The 25,529-nt window shown below is 41.4% G+C and overlaps 1 protein-coding gene across 11 annotated transcripts in view; it reads left to right on the plus strand.

Annotated features, from left to right (window-relative positions):
- The first annotated feature begins 5,973 nt into the window (after positions 1 to 5,973).
- The window catches only part of EML5 (EMAP like 5), a 96,022-nt gene continuing 76,466 nt past the window's right edge, over positions 5,974 to 25,529 (plus strand). For 5 of the 11 annotated variants that reach the window (XR_014221812.1, XR_014221813.1, XM_082231868.1 and 2 more), the window contains exons 1-2: positions 5,974 to 8,065; positions 24,269 to 24,428. Coding sequence is in view for 9 of the 11 variants with exons in the window: in XM_082231868.1 (XP_082087994.1) it covers positions 7,869 to 8,065; positions 24,269 to 24,428 (357 nt within the window). In the remaining 2 variants the exon portion in view is untranslated. The remainder of the gene's footprint in view (positions 8,066 to 24,268; positions 24,429 to 25,529) is intronic. The other 6 variants (XM_082231859.1, XM_082231862.1, XM_082231864.1 and 3 more) reach the window with 2 other exon arrangements.

Consider the following 25,529-nt stretch of genomic DNA (forward strand, 5'->3'; position numbering starts at 1 on the left):
AAACCAGAGGCCTTTCTCTTGGGCATTGTCGGCCAATTGGTGTCAAAGAAAGACAGGACTTTTTTTATGTATGCTACTACAGCAGCAAGAATTCTCATTGCAAAGTATTGGAAGACACAGGATCTACCCACTCTGGAAGAATGGCAGACGAAGGTGATAGACTATATGGGACTGGCCGAAATGACTAGCAGAATCCGAGACCAAGAGAAAGAGACGGTGGAAGAAGATTGGAAGAAATTCAAAATTTATCTTAAGAAATACTGTAAAATTAATGAATGTTAAAATGTCAAGGGCATAGAAAAAAAAGGGATTACAGCTGTTAAAAGGTTAAGTAAAAGGGAAAAAAAGGGAAGAATAGATAAATTTAGGGGGGAGGATTTGCTGAAACTAATTTGAAAATTGGGATGCAGAAAAGGGAGGTATGGGGAAGCCGGTGAAGTAAGGTTAAGAAATGGGGATTTGAAATTATACATGTTTGTTTATGTATTTGTTTGTTTGTTTGTATTGTGTATTGTTTGTCTTTATATAAAATGTGGAAAACCAATAAAAAATTATATTAAAAAAAAAGAGTGTGGGGCGCGCTGAAGCAGAGCGCCCCGCGCTTTGGGCAGACATCGGCCAGCCCCACAAGCTCGGGGGACAGCGGGGAGGTGGAGCGCCGCCATACCGCTGTTCCCCGACCTGGTTTGGTTTCCGTGACCTGGTTTGGGGGGGGAATAAAGGGGGGGATTTCCTTTATTTTCCCCCAAAAAAACTAGGTGCGTCCTATGGGACGGAGTGTCCTATGGGATGAAAAATACGGTATATTACCTGTGATAAACTATGAAAAAACATGTTCTGTCTCACATCTGTGCTGTGTCCTTTCCCCCAAAGGACCTATTTGTTCCATTGTATTATTCTTAGTTCCATCTGTGTGCTACTGTGCAACCCTCCATCTACAGCTTAAAGATGTGGGAGAACAGGGGAGCAAATCTTTAAAAATGCTCAGCTGCTATACAGTCATCAGCCAGTCACAGCCAATACAGTGAAACAATCTGCATTTCGTGTTCACATTAACTCTCTTGAGAACATGCTGTAGCACTATGGAGAAAAGCCTTAAATTATTTATTTATTTATTTAAATACTATGCACAATTGGTTAGATTATTTATTTATTATAGCCCCAGACATGCACATTGGTTTTTTAAAAAAAATTAGGCTTGTTTTATATGCCTTTTGAAAATTGTTATTCAAAATGTTGCACTATACATATAGAACTGCAGGTGAACAAACCCCGTTTCAGAATTTTTTTACTCCTTGTTGCAATGATTTTTGCCCAAGACATAGATCCAGTAGATTGTGCCCTCTATCTTTAATTCTTTAGTACTACACATTGTGTTCGCTCCATAGTATTTCTTGATAGGTTTGCATCTCAAGTTGGTTGTCCAGTAAAGCTGTTTTACAGTCATGTTCTATAAAGTATAAGATACTGGTGTAGTGCATATATATGCATCAATCAAACATTTAAAAATGAAAATATTAGCCTGCACTAATTATACAAAAAGATATTAAAAACATAATGGAAAACACTGCAGATGCTGTTTAAATGCATATAAAGTATTGCTGAGGTCCAGCGCCGAGGGCCTTCTGGCGGTTCCCTCATTGCGAGAAGCGAAGCTACAGGGAACCAGGCAGAGGGCCTTTTCGGTGGTGGCGCCCGCCCTGTGGAATGCCCTCCCATCGGATGTCAAGGTGATGGAAAACTACCTGACATTCAGAAAACATCTTAAGGCGGCCCTATTCAGGGAAGCTTTTAATGTATGATATTTTAGTGTTTTTTGGTTTCTGTGGAAGCCGCCCAGAGTGGCTGGGGAAACCCAGCCAGATGGGCGGGGTACAAATAATAAATAATAATAATAATAATAATAATTATTATTATTATTATTTTAGATCACATCATAAGATAACCAGTTCTGCAATTGCAGTCACAGAACTAGAATTTTAAAGAGTTCTATATTTAGTTCTGTTGTCAGTTCAAAATCAAATCAAGCTGAGAGACGGAAATCAAATTTTCAGTGAAAGAACATTTGTAGGAAAATGAAGCAATTTAATCAGCCTATTTTTTTGTGTTTCATTTATGCCACTGAGGCTTTCATATACAGTACTGTACACTGTGTTCAGTATAAGTTAGTGGTGCTCAATACAGAGTATCTATTTCAACTACAGTGGTACCTCGGGTTACATATGCTTCAGGTTACAGACTTCGCTAACCCAGAAATATTACCTCGGGTTAAGAACTTTGCTTCAGGATGAGAACAGAAATCATGCTCCGGCGGTATAGCAGCAGGAGGAGGCCCCATTAGCTAAAGTGGTGCTTCAGGTTAAGAACAGTTTCAGGTTAAAAACAGACCTCCAGAACGAATTAAGTTCTTAACCCGAGGTACCACTGTACATGGATTATATCCACTTTTTTTAAAAAAAGCATACTGTGCATTATGAAAAGGATGCTACATGTATATGGCAAAATTCTTTTTGCATCTGGTGCACCTAGTGGTTTGAAGTGTGCTGTATGGGTAAATGTGAAAAGTGCTGGGTGATTCTTGTCACTGCTAGATATTAGTAGCAGGTGTTATAAATAAATATTTAGGCAAAGGATGTTGTAATCATGTTTATAATTTAGAACTTAATTTTCAGTGGACTGTGGAAATACAGAGTTTATATATCTTTCATAATAACTCTGTTAATAGGTTGCCTTTAGGGGTATGATCCACACAAGATGGCTTGCCTTATGAAAATATATATATTATTATATGCATTAAAACCTTTCTGTTTTAATTGGTAATATTAATAGCTATTAATGGTACTCCATTCCAGTGGCACCATAGAGAAGTGGATATGCAACTTCACAGATCAATGCTTCAGCTAACAGAGCAGTGCCTCAACACAACACAATATAATCAGAGCCTCTGTTTCCATGTAAGCATAAAACATCAGATCTAATATGTGCTCCATCACATATGTTGTCTCATTGCACTTCTTTACTCTGGTTTTTGACATATGAGGTGCATATTTTTAGGATCCACTTTATTTTTGTGATTGTAAGTTGTTTCAAACTGTTTATAATAATGTGGAGACTTCCAGGTTAGCGCCATCGGCTAATGGCGGATTCCCTCCGAGCTCCGGAGGGAATCGGCTCTGTAGGATCTGGGTCTTGCCGCTGCGGCGACGCGGGGACCCTTAAAAATCACAGGCGGTGAAGCCTGTGAACCTGGTGACTCGGCGGGCACCATTTGCGCCCCCCCGACCCGTGAAGGAGCCTTTTTAAAGGCTTCGGAACGGGGGACGGGGTGAGTGGCGCAGTGCTGAGAGTCGAATCCTTCTCCTACGGAGTGAAGCCACATGCCATGGTCGGAGAGCGCTGACTTCTTCTTGTGAACAATTGAATCTTAAAGCAGCAACCCGTGAGTAGTACGGAAATTGGATCTCTAAAGAAAAATCTTTTTTTGAATTAGGCACGATCGGGGAAGGCGTAAACAGGAAGTCCGTCTCCCAGTCCTATAAATAATCTAAAGCAAGGACTAACTAACTAAGGTCGAGAGGATTTTTTCCTTCTTATTGGGCAAAGGATATTAATTTCACAATTTGGCAGTTTAAGTAATTTTTACTGGAGGATAAGAGCTAATTTTCGGAGCTGAAGTGCCACCCCCCCCGGACCTGGGAGTGATCCGCGAGAGAGCCTGTTGGAGAGATATCGAAGAGATTGACAGCTGTCAAATTAGCTGTCAAGACGAAAAAAGCGAACTTTGTTTCCTATTGTCTCTGCTGGTTATATTCGTTACAATTTGGTTATACTTTGTTGAAAATAAGGAAGAACTGATACAAACTAACTTGATCTTTGGATTTGAACTGGAAGGAATACTAAGTAACCAAAATCCCTCTAGAGGGGGTTTTGGGACATTACAAGAATAGCTGAAGGAGGGAAAACTCAAGCTAAATTGGACAGAATTTTCTTTCTCTTGGGAAAGTTACAAGGCCAAATTGATGTTTTGGCTACCAACGTTGCAACCCTGGACTTAACAGTAAATAAGTGCATTGAATTTGATAAGGATTTGATCCGGGAAGTTCATGCAGTTGGACAAGAGGAGAAATTTGAGAACTTTGAGAGTGTGGAGAAAGAGACACATGTTGTTTTTGAGGAAAGGGAAGGAGGAGATGTGGTGTTGCAGATGACAAAGGAGAGCCAGAGTCCTGACATGATGGTTACAAAGGAAAACAAGAACTTGATGATGGAAATCTGGTTCAAATTGGAGATTGAAGAATGGAGGACTACCCAAAAAACCGGCAGAGAGGAACTGAGAGACAGTTAAGAGCCTCGGACGTGAGATCTCCAGGCTGATAGCAGATTAAGACTGATGGACATTTGGGGGATTGAAACCGGGAAAGGGGGCGGGGTGGGGTTTGGGGATCCAAAGGGTGTATAATTATAATTTGTTTTTCTCTTTTTATTCTGTTTTGTTATCAGTATGAAAAGTGGGGAACTCGTGGAAGGGAATTGGAGTCGACTTTAGAAAAAAGGATTTAAGAATGAGTACTGATGTATAAATTTTGATGTCTATAAGGTAAAATCGGGTTTTTAAAATGAATTAAATATAAAAAGGTTGAAAATTGGGGATAAGAACTTGTTGAATTTAGAATTTGAATTGGAATATAAGAAGGGGAGGTGCGGGGAAGTCAGGGAAATATGTTATAGAAAATAAGGACTGTAAACTGTATGTTTTTAATTTTTTTTTCCTTTATGGCTTTTTAAAATGGAAAATTCTTAATAAATATCTATTTTTTAAAAACCAACTGTTTATAATATTGTGTTTTAATGTAGTAACCTATGCTGGGACCTTAGGGAGAAGGTCAGATAAATAATCATTATCACCATCATATTCTGATCACTATCATGGATACCAAAATTCTAAACTCTGTTGTAAATCTTCTTCAATTTTAAGTGTTCAGAACTGATTTTATCAACCAATGTAAATTATAACATTCCTATTGACTTTCTCAGGATCTTCAGTTTCAATTCATTCAATTTTAGCCTATTTTTCACAGTTTAAAGGAATCCAGCAATGTTCCTGAAACAAATATAGTTTTTTATAATGATCTTGGAAAATGCATATGCAAATTGCCAACATAACTCAATTAGGGAAGAGTTTTAAAAGGCAAAATCTTTACCAGCTGCTGCTTGAGAAAGTGTGCTCTGCAACATACAACAAGCAAAACTAGTAGCGTACACAGTAGCTGTGAGAAGTAAATATACAGTGAATCACTAAATAAGAATCACTCCAAGTTAATTTGTGCCAATGTTTTTGATGGAGGCAGAACATAGGCAAGTATTCTGTCACGTTACTTCGAAGGAGCAAGCTGACCAATGAGGCTCTTGGAGTGCTCCTGAATCTATTGTTAAGATTGGAGAGCCAGGTTTTGATGGCATCCAGCAAAGTAGTACCGTAAATTGCTAAGTTTTGGGGTGTTGGACTTTGCAGCAGTTACATCTCTGTAACCATGAGGTGAGACACAAGGTGCTTCTTTGTGGCTATTTGGTAACTAAGCTGGTGCAGAATGTGGTAGTCTGCTTTCTGAGAGTGGACCACAGAGAGCAGATAATACTAGCAGCCCAGTTTCTTTTCCAGTTGGCTATCAGCATAGACTGATTTCTGGCCTATAAAGCTCTTCATGTTCAGACGCTATACTGCTGCTTCTCCCATCTCCATACTCAAACCAATTGTAATAATATCAACACCAAGTTTTCCAGTGATCCTGTTTATGCTGCCAAACAGTGGCGTAGCGTGGGGGGTGCAGGGGGGGGGGCCCGGCCGCACCAGCTGCAACATCTGGGGGTTAGGGTTAGGGGGCGCAAATCCACGGGTTAGGGGGCGCAAATTACTTGCCTTGCCCCGGGTGCTGACAACCCACGCTACGCCACTGCTGCCAAAACAGCATTACCCATGCACAAGACAGAAGTATCAGCAGACTGAATAGCCCCATATTATGCATAATAATGAGAGACTAGGGAAGGCAGGGGCCTGGTAACTGGGTGGGGAGTAGCTATGGCAGGAGGACAGATGCAAATTGATAAAGGGTAGAAGTAATTAATCCTTGCCTGGAAACGTCATTTCCTGGTTTATACTGAGAAGCTGCTTTTAAACGTTGCCAGAGACAGAATTGAGGGTCACCCATATCAATCAATGGAGAAATCCAACATTTTAATGTAGCTTGGAATGTGCTCCAGTACCTCATGCATCCCCAAAATTGCCAAAAATTGCACCTGAACAGAATCTAAGGCTCTGAGTAGGTCCTTTACTTATTTATTTAACTGCAACACACCATGTTTCTGGCTCTTTTAAAACGTTGCAAAACGAAGCCAATGGCTACTTGTCAGGCTAACAACCGTTTGTGGATAAATTCAGCACCATGGAGAGTTATACAGAATCACGCTGCGTTCATGCGAATTGCGCTGCAACGAATGCCGAGAAGAGAAATAGTTGAACAGAATTAAGGCTGTTCACTCCAGATATCTCTCTGTGTGTTTGACCTGTTTGAGTTTCGATGTGTCGATTTTTTTTAAAAAAACCAAAAAAAAAACACACCATGCTTTGAAAAGATTTACTAATGAACGTCCACATGCACTCGGTTTACAATACAGCAGGCGAAATGTAGTTTGGGGCATGTTTTCATCTGAATCTGGCTCTGAGGTGAAACGGAGCAGAAGGTTTCCGAACCACACCAGCCGGCAACTGAATTAAACGACAAGAGACGGTTTTATAAGGTCTCGAGTAAGATAACTAAGCAAGGGAAACTATTCGGTCAGGGAAGGAGGGACAGCTGCATTCCTCATGCGGTGAAGGTCGTGTTTGAAGTCTTGAAGGGAAGCTTTTAAATGTTCGATGTTTTACTGTGTTTCTATATTTTTGTGGCAGCAGCCCAGAGTGGCTGGGGCAGCCCAGTCAGATGGGGGCATTTCAATAATAATAATAATAATAATAATAATAATAATAATAATAATAAAGCGTCGTTTGGTCTCTCTGACTTAACATTTTGACCCATAGCCGCCTCCCCTTTCCCCTCAGGTAGCCTCCTCCGGGCTGCTTCCCCTCCCCCACGCTGCCTCCCCGCCCTTTTCTCCTCAGGTGGCGCGAGGAAGCCGCGAGGACAAGGACGGCCATTACGCCTTGAAAGTCCACTTTCAAGGGCGGGGAAAGCTGGAAGGGGGGGGGGGGTAAAGGGAAAGGGACATCTTCCAGCTCATGGAAAGGGCGCCATGAGGAGAGGACGACGACGACGACGACGACGGCAAGAAGGGTGACAGACTGCGCAGGCGCAGAGTACAGGGAAAGTGTGTGTGGCGGCGGCGGATTGACGTCGCGCGAGGCGGATCTCGAGCCGACGGAGGGCAGAAGTCGGAGCGCCGAGCGCCCGGGCTGCTGAGGCGCGGAAGGGGCTCGGGGTCCGTCGCCGGGCTCGGGCTGGAGTTTTCAGCCGCTGCGAGGGGGTGACCTCCAGGCCCAGCAGGTGGATGGTAGTGGAGGAGCCGAGGCCGAGCCGCCGCGCAGCCATGTCTAGCAGGAACGGCGGCGGCGGCGGCGGCAACAGCAGCAGCGCTGCCAGGCTGAGGCGAGCCCAGCGCGTCCCGCGACGCCTTCTGTGAGGAGGACGGACGGACTGGCGGCTGTTCGGGAAGGCTCCATGCCGGCGGCCAGGGACTGAGCGAGGGGAAGACACCGATCCCTGGGCTTGAGGGGACCCTTTCTTTCCACCCTCACCCCCACCTACCCACCCACCCCGCTCCGGGGCTCCGGCAGGAAGGACCCCGACCTCCAGGCGGGAAGGGGAAGGCGGGCCATGGCTGACCGGAGCCCCCCGAACTGCCACCTGAGGCTGGAGTGGGTTTACGGCTACCGGGGCCACCAGTGCCGCAACAACCTTTACTACACGGCCGCCAAGGAGATCGTCTATTTCGTGGCGGGGGTCGGGGTGGTCTACAGCCCCCGGGAGCACCGGCAGAAATTTTACCTGGGGCATCAGGACGACATCATCAGGTAGGGGGGAGGGGACACCACCCAACCCCGCCGCGAAGCCCTTTCCTTCCTTCCTTCTCTCCCCCTCTCCCTCCCTCGTTTCCATTCCCAGGTCTCCTTTAAGCGCCGTCTCTGCAGGAAGACTTGTCAGAGGAGGAGAACGCGCTCGATCGACACAGACAAGCGCTGCCTTTCCTCCCGCCTTGCGAAAAACAGCAGCGACAGGCAGGCGCCCTCCTTAGGGCATCAGGGTCCTCGTTTGATCCCAGTCTACAGAAGCGCCGTATTAATCTGGGATTTCCCCCCACCCCCACTCCCCTCCCTATGCAATATTATCTCTCTTCCCTATTCGAGGAGGGTGTGTGTGTCTGTTTATTATTATTTATTTACTATCCTAGGGGCCGGCCAGCTCTTCTTCCGCGTTCACTGCAGTTTCACTCTCTTTCGTGATCTGGATAATAGTAAATGCCCGGGAAACAATCCTCTCTAGTTGTCAAGGGCAGTTGTTAATAGGCGGTTATCTCCTTCTGCTCTCGGGAGTAACGGAAAAGTTTGTTAGGCTGATGCCTGGGTACAGATCTTCCTTCTTTCCTTCTCTTTCTTGCTTCCAGAAAACCCCAGAAATCAACATTTTTACCTTATAAATACAGATAGGATTTCCTGTATTCATATCCCAGCCCCCACTCTGTCTTTCTCACAAACACATCTGTTATCTGAGATCTGTACTGTTGCGTTTGCTGAGATCAACTAAGGGTGCCCTCTTAACAACACTAACCTCCTGCCTGTTTCACTCAGCCAAAGGTACATAGAAACGTGTTCTCAGGCTGCTGTTTGCACCCTTCATTATGAAACTACCTCTCCTTGGGAGTTTACAATAGTCCAAGCTTAAAATCTTTCTGCAGCATTGTAAGGTCTTCAAGTATCTTTTCTGACCGGCTTATGTGAGTGAGGAGTAGTGTGTACTCTATCCCTAAAACACAGGCTTGAATTCTGACATGTATACATTTTGCTCCATTTCCGCAAAGTACACTGTGTAAATCCAGTTTATATTTGTCCAGTTTGCCAAAAGCAAAAACAAAACCTAGTACTGCAGTACAATATACCCATATCTCACCTCTAGGTAGCTGATTTTCTTAAACCTCTCTTATTTATTAAAGTCAATAAATTTATAAATATTTACTGTTGGTAAATTATATAAAGTGTGACCCACTTCTGCAGCTTTAAATATTTCTTTATTTGTGTTCGGCTGTTAGAAATCACAGTTTTACACATTTAGTATTGGTGCTCATAGTTGGTAGAATTGCCAAACAATTTTTAGAAGTATCAGTTTTGGAATCTGTTTAGTCTTAGGGGTGGCAATTGATGAGACTAAATCTAAATTTTGAAGCAGTTCTGCTTTCGTTTGCTTAAACATTTTATTTATTTTAGAATGGTGACAATGGAATTTCCCACAGTAATTTGTTATTTTTCTCTTGAAATTGTATATTATATACACAACAAATGGCAGTTGTGGATCCCTAATACGAAAAAGGCATTGCTTCCTGTTGAATTCTGAACTTCCGGTGGTCTCATATTTTTTCCTTGAATGTTAAATTTCTGAACAGTTCTTAAACACTGGGTTGGTATTTTAATCATGGTGGCGTGTGCTGACTTGGCATTCATTACTGAGACTTGGTTGGGGGAGATGGGTGTGCCAGATCGTTCATGGCTGTGCCCCACTGAGGACTCAATGCAGCACCAAGCTGGCTTAGAGAGCCAGGAATGTGGAGTTACCAGAGTTCATTCTCCCTTACCAGGAAACCTCTCTACCGTGGCGGGGGTCTAGAGCAGGCATAGGCAAACTCAGCCCTCCAGATGTTTTGGGACTAAATCTCCCATCATCGAGGACCAGTGGTCAGGGATGATGGGAATTGTAGTCTCAAAACATCTGGAGGGCCGAGTTTGCCTATGCCTGTTCTAGAGGGTCTGTATCATACATTGAGTCTTAGATTAGGGATGCTGTTGTTGTATTGTGTTGACCAATAGCCTCCCTGACAGAGCTGGCTGAGGTAGTCTCAAGCATGGCGTTAGAGGAATTTCAAACCATAATACTGGGTGACTTTAATACCCATGCCAAGGCTGCCATTGGACCAGCACAAAGTAGCATGGCCTCCATGGCAACCATGGGTCTGTCTTAGGTTGTTATAGGACCCATGTACAGAGCAGGATTACCCTTGGTCATTACTCCAGGTGGTGACAGGTGTGACGAGTCGGGAATTGGGGTAGCATTTCTGTGACTCATTTATCATGGTTAGACAACTTTCTGATGAATTTTGGACTGAAGGCAGCTATCCTGCTCTGCAGTGATGGGACCAGTTATGATGACCTGGCTCCAGAGACTTATGGATCCTGATGGATTCCTGAATACTTGTGGGGACTTGGGGAGAGGCTCTTGTTTCATTGTTGAATGGTGAGATGCAGAGGGCTATTGACACAATAGCTCCTGAGCATCCTGTGCAGTGTTGCAGGTACTGATATTCTAGGACACTATGAGTGATGAAACAGGCTGGATGATGGCTAGAGTGCCAGTGGTTTAGATCTCACTCTGAAGCTGACTAAGCACTGATTAGAGAGCATAATTGCACCTACTTTGTAATTTAGATACTATGGTTATGGTTCCAGTTCCAGCAGAGGTGTCAAATGCTTTGTCTTTTCCAATTTATGGGATCAATTTCAGTTTATGATGACATCAACGGAGTGCTAGCAAGAATGTGCCCAACTTTGTGCCCTCCTGACCCCTAGTAAAATCAAGCTGGGGGATTGATTAGGTGGATCCAGAGTGTGGTGAACACATCTTCACATGGGTAGGAGGTTCTGCAACTTTAAAGGAAGCAGTGGTGCAGCAGCTACTGAAAAAGCCAGCCCTGAACCTGGTTGCCTCCTTTCTGGTGACTGAGAAGGTTGTGCAGGATCAAGTTTAAATTAATTTTAAACTTATAAAGAATTTTTTTATGTTTGTGAAGAGCTCTTTGTACTGTAAGAAAATGCTAGCTATGCTGGTGGAGTGAAAACTAAATTATTTACACAAGCAGGCATTATTAGTATTTGTTTTGGATGTGAAGTACCACCCCATATCATGCCTAATGTGTAAAGTCTAGAAGGCATTGTGGGCTCTTTTCTTTCTTTGTCTTTCTGCTTATAGTACTGCATGGGCTTGAAAAGTTGTAGCTTGCATTTGGATATCTGAAATGTCATGCTCTAGAAACAATACATGTTTACAATGAGGCTTAGTAAAAGCATTGGCTTATGGGCTGTGTCTTTATATACAACAATAGGCTACAATATCTGTAATATGTGATTCTATGCACAGTTATGTAGAAATCACTGGAGCTTACTCCTGAGAGAAGATGGATAGAATTACATTGTAATAACACTGATAGTCATAGTGCTGAAGGGCACAAACCTGTAGATACTTTTTGCATAACTGACTTGTTTGAAACTATGAACCTACACTTAAAATCTCAAATTTGCTGCAATCTTTATTAAAAATTTGAAAGGATAATATCTATTGTCAGGTGCAATGTTTTGTAGTTGAGAGAATATATTTTAGCTACCATTCCTTTGATGGTGAGAGCTACAAAAAAGGCACTTGTAAGCATTTAGGTGGGAAGGGTCAAGGAAGAGTTTATTTGTCATGACTTTCAACCTGAGGAACTTGCAGTGTGCAGCAGAAGACTCAGATAAGGACAAGGTTCAGGCTGTTTCCCTGACAGAAGAACTACCAGAACCACCACAACTCATATGATGAGTCCCCTGCAGTACCTCTATCATCCTCAGCCTCATAAAATCAAAGTCTGCAAAATAGGACAAATGTCATTTAACCACCTTGCCAACCAATTGCACTTCAGATCTTATTAGCCTTTAGAAGACTTCAGGTGGCTAGCTCCAGCAAAAACAACATCTTCCTATATATGCCTTAGTAGCAGGACACTTCAGCCAGCAGGGCCCCCGTGGAGCTCTCTAAGGTCTTGTTTGTGACTGCTTTGGCCTGACTTGATTTGCCTCCAGCAGCCACTGTGTGCTTCCCTTGCTAGCCTTTCTACTTCTCTTTCAACTTCCCATACCCACTTTAAGAGGACCAACTCACACTTTGAGGATGATCTAGAGCAGGGATGGCTAATCTGTGGCCCTCATGTAGTTGTTTGACTCTACCTCCCATTAGCCCCAGCTAAGACGAATGCCTCGCAAGATGAAAAACTCGCTAGACGAAAGGGTTTTTCAGTTTTGCGTTGCTTCACTAGACGAATTTCCCTATGGGCTTGCTTTGCAAGATGAAAACATCTTGCGCTTTTTTTTTAAAGCCGCTTGAAGAGGCGCAGTTGCGACGGATCGTGCTTCGCAAGACGAAAAACATCGCAAGACGAAAAGACTCACGGAACGAATTATTTTCGTCTTGCGAGGCACCACTGTATGGCCAATGGTCAGGGATTATGGGAGTTACTGTCCAGCAACATCTGGAGGGCCATTAATTAACCACCCCCTGATCTAGATCCACAGCAAATTCATTTCCAAAGTACATAGTTTCCCACACTCTAGGCTTGGTTCCTCCATTCCAAACTGGAGCAAACTTCACTTGCTTTTTGTATAAAGATTAGAAACACTGACCCCAGACCTTCAAAGCACTATTGTGATATAAGGACTAGTCCAATGGCATGATCTGTTAGTCTTTAACACTTTAAATGTCAGATGTATAGTGCAGGTTTAACCACCCCACAATAGAAACAAGTGTATAATCCTTTATTTTCTTCCACAAAAGTGTGTGACTACCAATGCATAAGGAAAAAAGTGAAGCACTGAAATTGAAGGAAGTAGAAATCTTTATTTGTTGGAGCATTATGTCATGCTGCTATGCTAAAGGTTTTATGTTTAAGTTATAAGGAACTGGAGGAGTACACTGTTATTTATTTCTCTTTCCCTCCAAAGAGCAGCATAAGAAGCTGGTAGATGGAGGTAGGTACTATCCACCTTAATTTCATCCTCTTGTTGACACATCATGCATGCCCTAGTACATGTTTTTATGTTGGACAGTGGAGTGCAGTTGACAATTACTGTTATTGGCCATGTTTATAAATAAGACATGGATTGTTTAGCTCAAATGTAGTTTGTTTGTACATGTGAGCCTGTTCTGGCAAGTTAATGATAATTAACCCAACAAATCTCTGTATGAAGCCATGATTTGAAGTTGGCTTATGAATGGTAACCATGGTTTATTGTTACATCTGAACCTGCAGTCTTGGGTTAATCATGGTTAGTTTTAGTGTTCAACCAAAACTGCTCATCCAACTACAGATTCATGAGGCAAGAGTGGCTAGAAAACAAAACCGTGCCCAATGCTAAGTGACTCTTGCTGACGCTTTTCCAGTCCTTGCACTCCTTTCTCACTCATCCTGGTAACAGGCTCCTTTCACTGCTCACCTCCTCCCTGGCAAATTCTTGGTCTCCAGTTCGTATGCTTACCTTTACCAAGAGAAATTTTAGAGAGGAACTGACTATTTTGTTAGCATTGGTTTAGGTCTAGTTGTTGAAAGCACAGCCCTACACTTTGCTGGTTACCCTAATTGTTACACACACGAGGAGGAATTCAGTGCAGTGTGACACTAAGGAGATTGTTCTGTTGCAGTAGCTGAAGAAGTCTTTGTGTGGGCTTCAGCTAGTGGGATCAGTTTAATAAATCTGTCCCAAGGGACTTAAAATAAATACTTCACATGGAGGAAACAGCAAAATAAGGGGCTTCTATTTAGGATTCTAGTCCTATAGCCACTTACATGGGACTAAGTCAGTGGGGATTACTTCTAATCAGCCATGCAGAAATCTGCAGCAGATGACAGGTCCCTGCCCCAAGGAACTTTTCATCTAAAATTCAACACAGAGAAAACAGCAAAGGAAAGGTATTCAGTTCAGAAGTCTAGATCTTAACCCATTTATGTGGGAGCAACTCTCACTTTCTGTTATAAACTATAACTGCATTGTGCCCTATTATTTATTTTAAAAAATGAGACTTTTTTTGTAAGCTCAGAGTAGTAAAACTTAACACCAGCAGCAACACAGTGGTTGTCTTCCACTCTTGCATGCCCCTTGGGCTATTTAACTAAATTCTTTTTGTATTTGTTGAAATCTTGGGGTTCCTACTGATGCCTCCCACTTGTGCATGGATGGTGCCATTTTGGCTACACAAGCAATGGCACTCACAACCTTAAATAGATGTTGAAATCATAAGAATACAGGTCCCTGTCACAAGGAACTTACAATTTAAAATTCAAAACTCAAAACAGAGGAAACAAGAAAAGGAGAATCAAATACCGCATCTTGTTCATAAGAGTAAGTACCAGGCAGACCCATGCAGAGCCTGTCTGAGGCCTGTGGCAGGAGTCTTGTTAGAATAAAGTTATAAAATCAAACAAAAAAAAAAGCAGCCAGTCCCTTGAGATCCTCCTTGCCAGGTTAGCCCTCTGAGGCCCGGGGCTGCCTACCCCGTTTGCACGGGACTGGTATCATTGAAGTCAGTGAGGATTACTTCTGAATAGACATGTATTTTGTTGCACAGGAAGACAGCTCTTTTCTTTGAGATGTTCACAATCTAAAATTCAACACAGAGGAAACAAAGGGGATTCAATTCGAGATTCCAATCCTGTACACAGTTACATGGGAGTAAGTTCTACTGAACTCAGTGGTGATTTCCTCCAAGTAGTCATGTAGATATTTGCACAAGAATACAGGTCTCTGCTCTAAGGAGTCTACAATCTAAAATTCAACATAGAGGAAGAAGGAAAATAAAGACCCAACTCCTATCCTCACTTTTACACAGGAGTAAGTCACACTGAACTTATTGGGGATCATATCTGAGTAGACATGCACAGAGTTGCACAGAAAGACAAGTTTTGGCCCTAAGGAAGCACCAGTCTTTGGGGAGGGATCCCAAACCTGACCCCTCCTGTCATATTTTCTACTTGCAGAAGAGGATCGCTGCTCACTTGCAAATTCCTGGGTAAAGAATATGCAGGAGGTGCGCACACACCAGTCTACTGTCTCTTGGGATTTGGGAGTTCTGTGTTTCTTTGTCCTAGCTGACTAAGCTGATGGACTACCACCCATGGTTGGGCCAGATAGCCCAGAAGGTTGAAGAAAGGCAGACATAGAAAAATAGAAGCAATACAGTTAACAAGGTGGAGGGCTTGGTTTGGCTAGTACACTTGCCTTCTCTCTCATGGAGCAGGCTACAACCTGTGTCATCAAGCTGGACTTCATGGTCGTTGTAACTTTCACAATATGTCTGCCAGTGGCTCATGTACAAATTTAACAGGATACAATGACAAGATTGCACTTTGTGTGATTCTTTGGGGAAGGAAATTGTGAGGAATTACAGAGGGCTGCTATCCAGGAACTCTTTACCATAGCAATGTCACATTTGGAATACTGTGTATAGTTATATTTGTTCAGTTGCATCTCTAAGAAATACCATAGAACTTGAAAATGTGCAAGTAATAAGAAACACCAAGTATATAAAGCTATATCTTCTGATGGCTGTGCAAGAAGGTTGAGACAACTTGCTACTTAAAACCCATCAATGAAGAAGACAGACAAATCCAATTTGGGAGTTCTGTAATCTCTTCACTCCTGCTGAAAACCCCCAGTCCTGTGTAAATTGTCCACTACACCTCAGATAATGAAAGGAAAAGAAGCAGGGCCTCTGAATATTCTCTGAGTTGAATGAGTAGGTTCATCACTAGTTCATTCTGCATAGTAACTAAGGCTGCAGTCCTCCACGTTTAGTCACAGTAAGGCCCATTGAATTCCATGGGACTTTCTTCTGAGTAGTGTACATAGAGTGGCAGTATAGGATTGCACTATAAACTTTGGTACTTGTGCTCATTTTTGACATTGAAGAAAATGTGACCAAGCTTATAATTTATAAAAAAGCAGTAGCTACCACTCAGAGTGGCCATCTTTAATACTTAAAGATTATAGTAATAGACCAGAACAAGAACCATATGATAAAAGAAACAAGTATTTTTAAATCTCAGCCACACTAATTAAAATTTGCCCTTCTTTATTAAAATTGAGTTACACCTATTAATCTGCTAATCAAGCTGATTAACAATGGAATCCTATACACTTTTCCCTGAAGTAAGCACCATTTAATTCAGTGGGACTTACTTCTGAGTATACTCTGCTTAGGGCTGCAGTGTCAGTCCTATTGGATGCACTGCAACTTCTGTGTAAATGCAGGCTAGCATTACACAGCTTGGAGCACTAGTTTTTCTGGAAGGACACCTAAATTACCGTATTTTTCGCTCTATAACACGCACCCGACCATAACACGCACGTAGTTTTTAGAGGAGGAAAATCCGTAGGCATGCCACCCGTAGGCATTTCCTCCATAACACGCACAGACATTTCCTCTTACTTTCTAGGAGGAAAAAAGTGAGTGTTATGGTGCAAAAAATACGGTAATTTCGAAATAAAACACAGTCCCCTCCTTATATCTTTGTGTGCATTTTGTTTCTGTTGAAAATGCTGTGAACCTTCATCAGTATTAATTGATTGGAAATGTGTTACCTTCTGCATGAAATGGGCAATGATATGGTAGATATAGATGAATGGCTAAGAAAAACCTGAGTATAATGTACTGAAATTCATTAATTTGTTTTAGGTGTTTTATGAAACAGTGGCATGGACAACCTGTGAAAAAATGGGGGAATCTATGTGTCTTTACACAATAGACTGAGTACTAGTTAATTTAGTGAAAGGGCATACATTGGAACCTGACAATTGAGTTTTAACAAGAAATTCATATATATGAGAGAGATGGTAATTTCTTACTTATATTATATAAAAAAGTTAAAGAAAACCTTGTAGTGAATTTCATTAGAATTTCATTATTAGACTTTAATTTGGATATATTCCTTTTATCACAACAGTATTCACACAGGATGAATAGATTAATTTTACAGTGCAGTTATCTGACAACAAAATAAATGTCCTCCTGACTTTTAGAACTATGTCAATCCTTGTTCTCAGTTTATAATCCCTCAGCAAGAACAAGCAAGGTGAATTATGCTTTATCTTTCATCAACACAAGGTTTCAGACAGTGTCTGAATGATTTATGAAGATTTACTAAGATTAGTCTGTGAATTTTTAAGCTTGATTTCTTTTTAGGACTCCAGAATAGGAGAATTTGAAAACCAGAGCTTGAAATTTTGCACTTTTATATGATACTGCAGCCATATTATTTGATCATTTATCTGGTGTTAAAATGGTCCTGAAAATAAGGTTTATTGTGGCAATCTAACCTCCAGAATATCGCCTTGCCTGCCTGGATGTTCCTAAAGGCCTGTTCATGCACTACTTTGTTCCTGGTGAATCTGCCTGGCATGTTAAAACATATCACCTTGGTAAATGGACATCAGAAGGACAGTATATAGTGCATTTTCAAGCCAAAAGCACTGCTATGCTTTCCTGCTTGGTTCCACAGTGTGCCAACACATTCATGGCTTTTCTAGAACAATGCTTCCTCTGCTCCTATCCACAAAGGTATCTCATCTATCTAAGATTGATGACATTATCTCGGCCACAGGTAGGAAGGTCTTGAGAAAGTCCCCTGGGACGTCCAACAATATTCAACCCAGCATCACTCTGAGCTTGGACCAGTCCATGCAGCAGATTCACATTCTGCATACTACTGTGCAACCACACAGTGATTATTGGGAACTAGGGATAGAGGAGAAACTGATTCAGTTTGCATTTAAAAGTGAGCCTACCTAATTTGTACTTTCTGAAACAACACAAGAACCGAAACATGACCTCAATCAAAATTCACACTGAATTTTGCAATGTTGTTCTCCAGCCAGGTAATATGAGTGAAAACAATGTACAAAAAAGCATTATATTACAGGAATTTGTTTTTTTTTTGGGGGGGGAAGTATATTAGGAAGAGGTAAGGTAAGGGTAAAGGACCCCTGGATGGTTGAGTCCAGACAATCTTGACTATGGGATGCAGCATTCATCTCGCTTCAGCCTGAGAGAGCTGGAGTTTGTCTGCAGAATTTCATACAAACATATTGTGTTGAGAAATTTGCACTAAATTGCTTGTTGTTATTATTATATTTATTTTTATCCCGCCTTTCCCCTTCAATTTAAGATTTGAAAAATTAGAAATTGAGCAGAACTAAAATGGACAGATTCACCCATCCCTACTGCGTACAACACATTAAAAAATAACTATCTTGCAACTAGGCAAGCAGCTCACACAGCCTTTCCTTGATTCTCACATGCCCACAAGCAGAGCTAGAACAAATCAGAGCCACAACGAGTGGGATTAGACCACACCGAGAGCCAGCTCACCAATAACTAAGGGTGAGACAGCTGCCTTAAGCAGTACCTGAAAGAACTGGCACTGAGGAGGAAGAGGAAGCTGCCGCCGTGCTGCTGCTTTACATAGAAGGGTTGCCATAACTGTGTAAAGTGGCGGCAGCAAGACAGTGGCTTCTCTTTCTCTTCTTCTCCTCCAGATGCTACACCTCTCTGGGTGGCTTCACAGCCTATTATGAGAACCTATTTGCTGAGTGCCTAGATAGCAGCAAGCCTATAGGAAAGCAGCAAGCTACTGCCCCTCTGCTGCTGCCACCACTTTATACAGCGACTACAGTGACTATGCTGTGCGAAGCAGCAGAAGTGGGGCAGCATCTTTGTCTTCCACCTTGTCACCACCTTCTCCTCCCTTGGCCATGCATTCCCACAATATGGGTCCCCTCCCCCATTTAATCCCCACAACAATTCTGTGAAGTAGGCTTAGGCAGAGAGAAAAAGCTTCATGGCTGAGTGGGAATTTGAATTCTGGCTTCCCAGGCCCAAATCCGTCACGCTAACTACTACACCATACTGGCTCTTCAGTGGACTGTCATCTTTGACCATTGGTCATGCTGTCTGGGGGATGGTGAGTGCTTGGTGCTGTACAACCATGTGAATGTTTTTTGTTCTGTATTATAATTGCTACCAAGTGCTCAGTGCTGTAGAAATTCAAAAATATTACTATCATCATCATCATTGCTGGTGAGTGCTTGGTGCTGTATGAACATGCAAAATGTGCTAGTAGCGTAGCATAGCAGGGAGGGCACATTCTGTGGTTCGCCTCAGGTGCCAAACTGTATTGGGCTTGCCTTGACCACACCAGACAAGTATCAGAGGAAAATGGGCCCCTCAAAGGTACATTTGATATACCACAAGTATCCACCAAATAAACTGAACATGTTGATTGACAGGCCCAGACTGGTACCCAGGAACTATCTACTGCAACAGGGTTTTTTAACCTGTGGTCCATGGACCTCTAGGGTCATAAAATTTATACACCATTTGATTATAGAAAACCTCAAAGTGGTTTACAAAAAAGGAAAATCTATAAAATAAGGAAAAAATTACAATACAAGAAGTTAAAATACCAAAGCAGTTTAAAATTCACACTAGCTCTTATGAGCATCTGGATAGCCTTGACTAAACAAATTACAGGACCTAATAACATCATACACTGGCTTATCTTCCAGTGCAATATATGCCCTCATCTGAAAGCAGTACCATTCTGCTTTCTACATGCTAAAAAGACCAGTTCAAACCAAAGTTCAAAGAGGATAGAAGTGAAAAGAGCTGTGAAGAAGAAACTGCAGGAAATCTACTGGATAGTTTCCTCTTCCCCTGTGCCTGGATTTCTGATGGGCAGTTTCCGAAGGCATGGGGGAGCCTTTAAAAGAAAAAGGGGAAAGGAGATTTAGAGGGATTGTGTGTGTTTTATCTGCTGAATTTACTCTTTTTCTTTTGCAACCTTTAAGGCTAGGCTTGCCCATTGACCTGAACTCCCACAGGCACTCCACTATGCCTGGCCTCAATTTTATATAATTTTTGACAATTGGTTAAAATGCACCTGTTTTGGCAGGTTTTTGGAAAAGTGACATGATTAGATAAATTGATTGTCACTGCTGTTATTAATAAATTGTTATGTGTTGCTATAATTGGTGGTGGTGTTTTCATGGGGTTTACTTTTTGTTTTTATCTTGTCCGATTTTGTTGTAAGCCCCCCTGTAAAGGGAGGGGAATGAATGAATGAATAAGAAAAAAAGAAAGAAAGATCTTAAGTTTTAGATGAGGAAAATCTGGTGGAAATATATTTTGTCCTCATTTGACAATGGAAAATATGATTTTGGACTGCACTGCTCTACAAGATTCACCTAGTAATATACAGTACCTTTATGTTTTTGAGAAATCAGCAGGATGTAATGTCATGTGCCTAATTTAGGACCGCTGCCATAAACACTAAAGCAATTATGTCAAGAAATTAGGATGTATAAGCTGTGTTCTGCTGCTATCTGAATATAAGAAATTCCAACACTCATTCCTACAAAAAATATAAATGTAAATAGTTGTTCCTCTATTTTATTTGGCTTAGGTAACATCAATGTATAGTTTGTTGTGTATGGTAAGATCCTGCAGATGTAATAAAATGACTGATTGAGAGTTGCTGTACTTTCTATTTAATGACACTATTAACTTTCCTTGGTAATTTGTTTTAGCACAACAAATGGATAGCCATTTCTCATTTGTGGTGTGCAGTTCCAAATTTCTTCCCTTGAGTATGATTTTTGTTGTGGGGATATTTTTTTCTACCAGAGAATAACCTGTTACTGGATTTTATCGTTTTTATTTGCTGTAAGCTTCCCTAAGTGAAGCAAATTCATTGGAAGGGTAGGAGTGTAATAATAATAAAGTGCTGCTGTCAATTCATGAGTTTCCCTCTCCTGTTTTCCTAATAATAACGTGTAGTTTAACACAACATGCTATGGGTGGGATTCCACTTGCACAATGCGGCTTAGCCACCCCCCTGCACCCCTGAAATTGGCTCTGGGGAGGTTAGGAGAGCCCACAGAACAGGTGGGGGGATCAGGGTTTGTTCCATCTGGCAAGCTGAAGAGTATGATGTTGATTACACCCGATATGCTTCTGTACCTTGAATATCAACAGCTGGTGATGTGATGTGGGCATGGTGAAACACACAGCAAAATGTATGTGGTGCTACAGTAGGTGGGATGTTAGACGGGAAAGAGACATATAGTGGTAGCAGTTCCATGTCACTCTTAATGTGATGTTGAGTTCCACCCTGTGTTATATATACTCTAGTGTCCCATAGTCTGGGTTTCTATAGAGAATATTAGCCCGTACTGGCAGTGTCTTCCACAAAGTGACAATGGGATCAGAAATTAAAATGTTTTCCTTACTGCACTGATTCTTATGACAGTGCTCCCCCGCCCCATTCAGAATTATTTTCTAAATAATGATTCTTAATGATTGTAGAAATAGAGCAAGAAAATGAATGTGTGTGTATGAGTCAAAGACAATGTCTGTGTGCAATGACATGTTCCCTATTACCATTGTTGTGTACCAAGAAATAGTTAATAAGCTGGAAGATCACCAGGCTGTCACTAGGCAGCTTAACTAGATGAATCTTGCCCTTTAATGAAGGCTCTAAAAGTGCTTCTTTCTTGAGGATATACCAGATAGGGGTGCAAGATTACAACCTGCAGAATGATGCAGTGGAAAATTGTGCAGCTCATGTACCTCTCATCTGATTTTTCACCTGGCTCCTCTTCCCTTGCCTGCTATTGAACAATATTAAAGTTCCATTTTCTAAGTAGGAGAAGGACAGGAGGAAGGTGTATAAGAGGACTGGAGAAGGAAAGGCAAGAAGGGATGGTGGCTGCACAATCTCCCACAGCCTTGTTTGTTTGCTTGTTTTAATCATCTTGCTTTAATTTGCATTTTGTTAGATTCTTTGTCCTTCCTCACTTTCTCACTTTTGGGGCATCAGGGGCTGTCACAGCTGCAGTAAAGAAACTGAGATGGGAGAATATATTTTCCAATAAAACATGGCAAACATGAGTTTACAAGCTTGTGTTTTCTGTGGCATTGTGAATGTGGTAACAGATGGGGTTTTTATAGGGGAGAATTAGCTGTTGGGCTGGCATCAGGGGTTGGTATAATAGGGTATGTACTAAGGCTCACACCCCAGTAGAGGGCCCATTACCAATCCTTGGAGTCTGGTGGTGACACTGCTTCTCCTTGATGCTTTCCTGTCCTCAGTAAATGAGCCCACTGTGAGAATAATGATAAGAAGCAGTACACTGTATCTGCTTTATTCCCTCTTCCTTCAGGAAGTGGTCCTGATTTGAGCCCAGAAGGAGAGGCAGTAGCAACAGCAGGGAGGAAGTAGACCCATTGAGACCATTGTGCCCAAATGGGGAACCAGCCCTGGCAGAAGGAAGTGGTGTTGTTAAAGGAAGTCTCAGTGGGTGGGTATTACCGTACATTACACCCAAGGTCTAATGGGGATTTGAGTAGTCACAAAACAATTTCCTCTCATGTCACTTTGGTTAGTGACCCTGGGTATTTTTTTATTCAGAAATGTGCAATGGTTGACTTGCTTGACTCATTCTGTCGTATTTTTTCTTCAAACACCACTAGTATGTTGCATCTTGTTCACTGAACTTCTCTCCTGCTATTTGCTTGTGGCAAATTGTGGTTTATCATGCATTTAATCTGTAGGGAATTATGTCCAGGGGATCTTGCCTTAGAGGAACTGGACAAGAGGACTTTTATTTGCCGCTATGATTCTAATCACTTACCCTACTGCCTTTTGTAGCTACAGTCAAATATTTAACTAAAATGTAAGAAAGCTGCAATGTTAAAAATAACATTTTAAACTGAAGGAGAGGGAAATGGGCCCTTTTTGTGTAATAGTATATAAGCCATCTCCTTGATAATATATTACCAGTGCTTATTTCTATGCCACCTTGCTCTGACTGCTTGACCTTTTTTGTTTTATGTATAATATACAGCTTTTCTTCAAATAATTAATCTTGCCCAAAGGCTATAAACAGACCATCTGCCTAAGTACTTAAAACTAGGTCATATATTCTGGTTATATTTTAATTATAGGGGTTAGTTCATTTCTGTTGGTCTTTTTTCTTTTATTCTTAGCTGAGCCACACAGATTATTATTCACCTGAGCTGCGGACTTAACTGCTCACAAATTTTCTCTCATTAGTCAGTCATCTTAGCCAGTTGCAATTAGTTTTCTGTTCTATATTTAGATTCTATTAGCACTGAAGGCAGGGAAAAAGAAGAAAAGAAAATGAAAAATAAAGCTGTCGAAGCCTAATGACCTGGTTCCCTCTTCCTTCTTTTTTCCATTCTTCAAATATGTCAAATTTGCCGGGAAAATCTGAAGCCTCCCATATTAAATACCTTCTGGAGGATAGGTCAAATGATATTACACTCACTGTGGCAGTTTCTTTTAGAGGTCACAAGAAACAAAGACCATCATGCTCTAAGCATAACAAAATGACTACCTCGGTCTCTTTCGCCTGTTTGGTTGTTTTAACTGTATCGTGTTTTGAAACTGTTTTGTGGGTCTATGGACCACAATAAAGAGAGATATATATAATATGTCTAATTTCTTGCTCTGTATGTGCGTGAGTGCGTGTGTGCATGCATGTGGACCATATCCACCCAAGGAGAGGAACAAAGCTCAACAATAAAAACACAGTAACAAAATATTAAAATTAAAACAAGTACAAACATTCAGCAATATATTAAAACATAATTCAGTAAGTTATATTCAGCTAGAATAAAAAATAACTTTTATATCTACAGTAATGATACATAATTAAAACAACAGCATGACCAATAAAACACATCAGTTAAAATCTGTTTGAAAGGTGTTTTTAAAAAGTATAAAACTAACTAAATGTAAAGACAGTCCATTAATCAGGGCCTTCAATACTAATCTTAAAAACAAGGCCAGCCCAAGCCATTTGGCACCTGTGGCGGACCCCAAAATGGCACCCCCTTCTCTGCCAGGGTGAGAGACATCAGGGACAAGGGGGAAGAAAGATTGAGATCAGGATCTTCCGCCCTGTGGATCATGCCGCCTGAGGTGTTTGCCTCACCTGGCCTCATGGGTGAGCCAGCCCTGTTTAAAGCGTAGGTATAGAAAAAGATGGTTAGACATATTAGCTGTAGCACCTTTGAATGAAAGATCAGAACTGTATTTATTTTTTATAGAAAGTTTTGTTGCATTCAGAACGCTGAACAGCTGTTTTAAATTTTAATAACAACTTTCCCCTATGTTTCTTTTTTCCAAGTCTTGCTTTGCATCCTGAACGAGTATTGGTGGCAACAGGTCAAGTTGGGAAAGAACCGTATATCTGTGTTTGGGACTCGTACACTGTGCAGACAATATCAGTAATGAAAGATGTTCATACACATGGTATAGCTTGCTTGGCATTTGACGTAGATGGTCAGGTATGTGTATGTGTTTAGTTTTCTAGTTTAATGAGTGCATGATATGTATCATTTTGCTATGAATTCTGCTGTACATACTGAGTTTGGGAGACAAATTAACCGAAATGCTCATGTATATTTTTTACTTATTTTTATAGATATTTAAAAAATATGGACATGAGATAAATTAAGGCACATTTACACAGCTAAAATGGGTCCTGTCATTCTAAAAAACAGGCAGCAAAGTTATTGCATGTGAGTGGCCTGGTAAGGCAACCTATGGCTTACTGCAGTTGTGGTTAGTGGGGTGGTACAGGTGGTACAGCATTGCTCGCCTGCTTTCTGCTGTGCTGTAGAGTTTGTTTTTGTGTTTTAAAAATGAACATTGTAAGTATACTGATCACCCAGGGCCATGCAAATGCACCCTGAAGCTTCTGAAAGAATACACATTATGGTATGTTTTCTGCAGTCAACAAAATCTAGCTGGGGAAAAAAGAGGTTTCAGTCCTCTTTTACATAACTGTATAACTGATGACAGAATGGCCGCTAGGATGTCCTTGCAAACAGATTGGAATAAATGTGTGAATTCTAGTTATTATTTTTTTCGGTCTGTTTGCCCACACAAATTCATGTTAGTCATTTGTGGCAGATTGACAGCTTGAAAAGAAATGGAGGAAACCCTTGGCAGTTTACAAAAACTTTCCTGCCTGGCCACATGCAATAAATTCTTACTCAACTTAGGCAAGCACACAAATGACTTTCTACAAACTTACGTAATTTAAGGTTCACAATATTTGGGAGTTTATGACAGGGTTATTAATTGATAGTTTTTTTACTGAGACTCTTGCTTTTATGTGAAAGAAACATTAACCTTATGGTGGTTAGTCGCCTATCACTGACATTCAGTGGTCACTAGGAAGCACATATTCAAAGTCAATGTGCACTTGAAACCCTTCCAGGGTAGGATAGGGAGTGAAATGAAAGGAAGATGGTTTTAAATAAAAAATGGCAAGCAGAAGAAGGGTCAAGCGCACACCCACACATTTCACACACCATTTTTTTATTCCCTCACCCCAAAGTGGCATTTCATATTATTTTCTTTATGATGCTGTTAGACATTTG

This window comes from Podarcis vaucheri, assembly GCF_965113315.1.
Source record: "Podarcis vaucheri genome assembly, chromosome: 1".
Lineage (NCBI taxonomy): Eukaryota > Metazoa > Chordata > Lepidosauria > Squamata > Lacertidae > Podarcis > Podarcis vaucheri.